Raw genomic sequence first — 3,734 nt, 5'->3', positions numbered from 1 at the left:
CGGCCATAGCCCTAGCAAACAACCCAGTATTTCATGCTAGGACCAAACACATCGAGGTTGACTCTCACTACATACGAAACTATGTTAAAGATAACACCATACAGATTCATCACATACCAAAAAAGGACCAATTGGCAGATCTGCTCACCAAACCTCTCCCTTCTCTACGGTTCAAATTCCTTACCAACAAGATGATGCAACCACTGGACGCATCACCTTGAGGGGGATATTAGATAGAAATGTTATTTACATATATTCATTACTTTTCTTTGCTTTACACGTGTATTTCTCTTACTGTTGTATGTTACAAAGGCTACCTATAACACCTATATATGAGATGATGTACTTACTGACAGATGATTCAATTCATTTTCTTGTTTCGGTTTAGCCTTCTTGTTCTTTTCTTCTTTCCCGTATCCTCTTCTCACGTGCTTTCAACAAGGTGTATACCATCCTAGCCATGTCAATAAATAGGCAGATCGATCAGTCATTAATATTGGTAATGGAAAAGAGTGTATTCAGTGTGTATTTTGGTGTAAGTGTTTGAATTTCAGAAAAAATAAATATGATTCACCGAATATAATTTTAAATTGGAGGCTGAGAGGATTAGTTAAATATAATTTTATTTGACTACATTTTTTTTATGCTTTCTATCAGTTTTTTAGAAGTTGATTTCTACAATCATAGTAATGAAATAATTTTCTCCACAATAATTTGATAATCAATTTTATTTTATTTTATTTATTTATTTTTGGTTAAAACCCACAAGAGGGCCCTACGCGTTAATATAGGAAAAAATTACAAAGTCGTTAAAGGGTTCACAAACTCACTACCGCTCAAAGAGCTACAAAATCAAAAGAAAAAGAAAACCTACGAGCTCGAGAACCCTGCTATAAAACAAAACAAAGAAACTTAGGAACATGCTACGGTGCTTAAGTGAAAGCATCCAAAAAAAGGGAGTTAACAAAACACAACCAAAATGCTCCCCGCAGTAGAAATCTGCAAAGATCTGACAATCACACGTCCACACAGGATTCTTGTGCAAATTAATAAATTGACGCAATCATCCCAAATAGGTTCTTGTGATCCTTTTAGGACTGCTACAACTTTTTATAATGGCAGTTATTAAGTTGTGTGGAAAAAGAAGCGTTTTTAAAAGTTGTTGTAGAAAGAAGTTTTCTTGTATACAAATTAATTGAAAGCAATGAAAAAAAGTTATCCCAAATCAAATATTTGGCTTCATTTGAGACGGTTTTCTAAAAAAATTGACCTGATCAGACCCACGAAGGTTTAATCATTAGACTCATCTTTGTCTCTGCTTACACATTCCGGCATCGCAGGAAGAGCAGAGGGCCTTCGAGCTTAACGGTAGATGCTGATGAACATGTGGATGGTAGATGCGAACGCACTTCACTCACGTCACTCATGGCACTCACGGCTGACGCAGAGTCGTGCCTCCACTACACCAAACGGCAGTTGGCATCACGACAAACACAGAGTTGCGGACGCGCCGACGCAGTTGGGACACCATAAGCCACGCCAAAATTTGGACGCGCGATGGGTGCGGGACTTTGGATCGGAGCAAGACTTGAGCGCAAATCGGTGGCTCGCGGGTCAACCCTGATTCCTGGGTAGAACCGAACCCGACATGATTTTAGAAAAAAGTCGAAAACACGAACACAAACCTGACCCGTATGATAAATGGGTTGACTCGAACCCAAAATTTTTTGAGTCATATAAGGATCAGATTTCAAGTCCGATCAAATTTTGACACCTCTCTCAATTATGTTATTTTATTGAATTTCTTCGTGTCATGTTTGACGCTGTGGTCCCACCATGAAACATATAATCACTCTTTTCTACTTTATTTTTTATGTATTTGTTCAACTACCCCAAACAAAATTATATTTAGATGTTTAAGCCCATTAAACACGCACATATCACATATATAAACTTCAAACTAATTTTCAATCAGCTAACATAAAATCCTACTAATGTAATTTTATTTTTGAGTAGATTTGAAATTACATAGATCGGGCACTAGGCCAATAGTACTGAATGAAGGAATAACAAGCTGATTGCGCCACTTCAAGCAAAGTTGAGCGCTGAACTGAAAAGATTAACATAAAGGATATATATTCTTAATAACAATATTCAAGCAAACTAGTCCGGCCGGTCATCTGCCCCGCCTCACAGTTTTGTTATCAAATAGCGCCAGCTCTGATCTGAGGTCCCGCCTTTCTGTACCGCCGCAGTGGCCGCCGCACCAAGCTTCGCTGCCGTCTCGGCCAGCTTTTCATCCGCCATGAACTCCCTCACCTTCACCGCAATCTCCTCCGCAGCCACAACTCTTTCTTCGGCCTCCCACGCCCAGTTCTCCGGCCATATTCCCAACCCACTTCTCGGCACCGACGCCGCAATGACTCGTTGATCTCCCCGTCTTGGCCATGCGAGCAACTTCAACCCGGCCGCGGCCGCCTCCATCACCGAATTCGACCCACTGTGGCTCAAGAATCCGGCTACCGCACGGTGAACGAGAACAACATCCTGCTCTACCCACTGCCTCACCACCAATCCCCTATGTTCCACTCTCTTCACATACCCTTCTCCCAATAAATCATCAATATCCACCGCCTTCTCCTCTCTGTCCACCTTCGCAGTTTTCATCACCCAGAAAAACCGACACCCGCTCATCTCCAACCCAGCCCCCAATTCTCTGATTTGCTCCATCGACAACACCGAGATGCTTCCGAAGTTCACGTAAATAACCGACTTCTCCGGCTGTTCATCAAGCCACCTTAGCGCTGGCGAGGGAGAAGATGGTTGTTTTTTTTCGAGAGGTAAAGGGCCTAAAGCAATCACCGGCGGGAATCCGGGAACGACCTCGCCGGCGTTGAACGCAGCGAGCAACTCGGGCTCCAAGGCTAAAAATGTATTAACGATGACACCGTTCGCCAGAGTAAGTGCCCGACCGTTATCTATGAATTGGGTGGTGAAGAGGTGGTTCGGGTCTCGGAGGGGCGGCGGGATGGAGGAATATGGAATCTTGAGAACGCCGCCAGCGATCTTGACGTCAGTACTGATGGGATGGGGAACGAAGGGGGAAACAGAACAGAGAGCGAGCATGGAAGCAAACGAGAAGAAAGAGACGAAGCAAGGAATGTTTGCGGCGACAGCCACTGGGAGGAAGGTGGAGGCGATGGTGATGTCTATGATGAGGGATGAGACTGGTGGTGATAAGGTAGAGATGAGAGAAGGAAGGAGGTGGGCGGAGCGGCGAATGGCTTCCCATCGGAGCGTGACGGGGTCTGAGGATTCGGGGAAGAGAGAATGGTCAAATGGGGCGAGAGGGAAGTCAATTAGAAGGGATGATGGGAGGGAGGAGAGGAGGCTAGATTCGGCGGCGGTTATGGTGGGGCGGACGGTCAGGAGGGAGATGGAGACGCCGCGGTCGGAAAGTGCTTTGGCGAGGCGGACGATTGGATTGAGATGGCCCATGCCGGAGCTCGGGATGATGAGGACCTGAGAGAGTTTAGTGTCGCCGGAGGACATTGCTGCACAGTTGCTACGACGGTAAAAATATGTGTGCAAATGCGAAGGAGTGGCACTTAGGACTCGCCATTTATCTTTAATTTATAACGCCGGGAGCTGAGAGTCATTTATTTAATTATTTCAGGACACAGGAAGCTACTTTTTTTTTTTTTGTGTGACATTTTTTATATGTTATTTTTTAA

The 3,734-nt window shown here is 44.2% G+C and overlaps 1 protein-coding gene across 1 annotated transcript; it reads right to left on the bottom strand.

Moving 5' to 3' along the window:
- Positions 1–1,976: 1,976 nt before the first annotated feature.
- Positions 1,977–3,667, bottom strand: LOC110116333 (UDP-glucose:2-hydroxyflavanone C-glucosyltransferase-like). The gene has a single exon (XM_020849879.2). It carries the CDS (start codon positions 3,550–3,552, stop codon positions 2,191–2,193), a length of 1,362 nt encoding a protein of 453 aa, XP_020705538.1. The 5' UTR covers positions 3,553–3,667; the 3' UTR covers positions 1,977–2,190.
- Between the last annotated feature and the right edge of the window lie 67 nt (positions 3,668–3,734).

The sequence above is a fragment of the Dendrobium catenatum genome, unplaced genomic scaffold, assembly GCF_001605985.2.
Source record: "Dendrobium catenatum unplaced genomic scaffold, ASM160598v2 fragScaff_scaffold_54, whole genome shotgun sequence".
Lineage (NCBI taxonomy): Eukaryota > Viridiplantae > Streptophyta > Magnoliopsida > Asparagales > Orchidaceae > Dendrobium > Dendrobium catenatum.
The sequence above is the reverse complement of the archived record's forward strand: the minus strand, read 5'-3'. Positions and strand labels throughout refer to the sequence as shown.

Coding starts and splice junctions, on each gene's coding strand:
- LOC110116333 (XM_020849879.2), bottom strand. CDS start 3,552: ATGTCCTCCGGCGACACTAAACTCTCTCAGGTCCTCATCATCCCGAGC.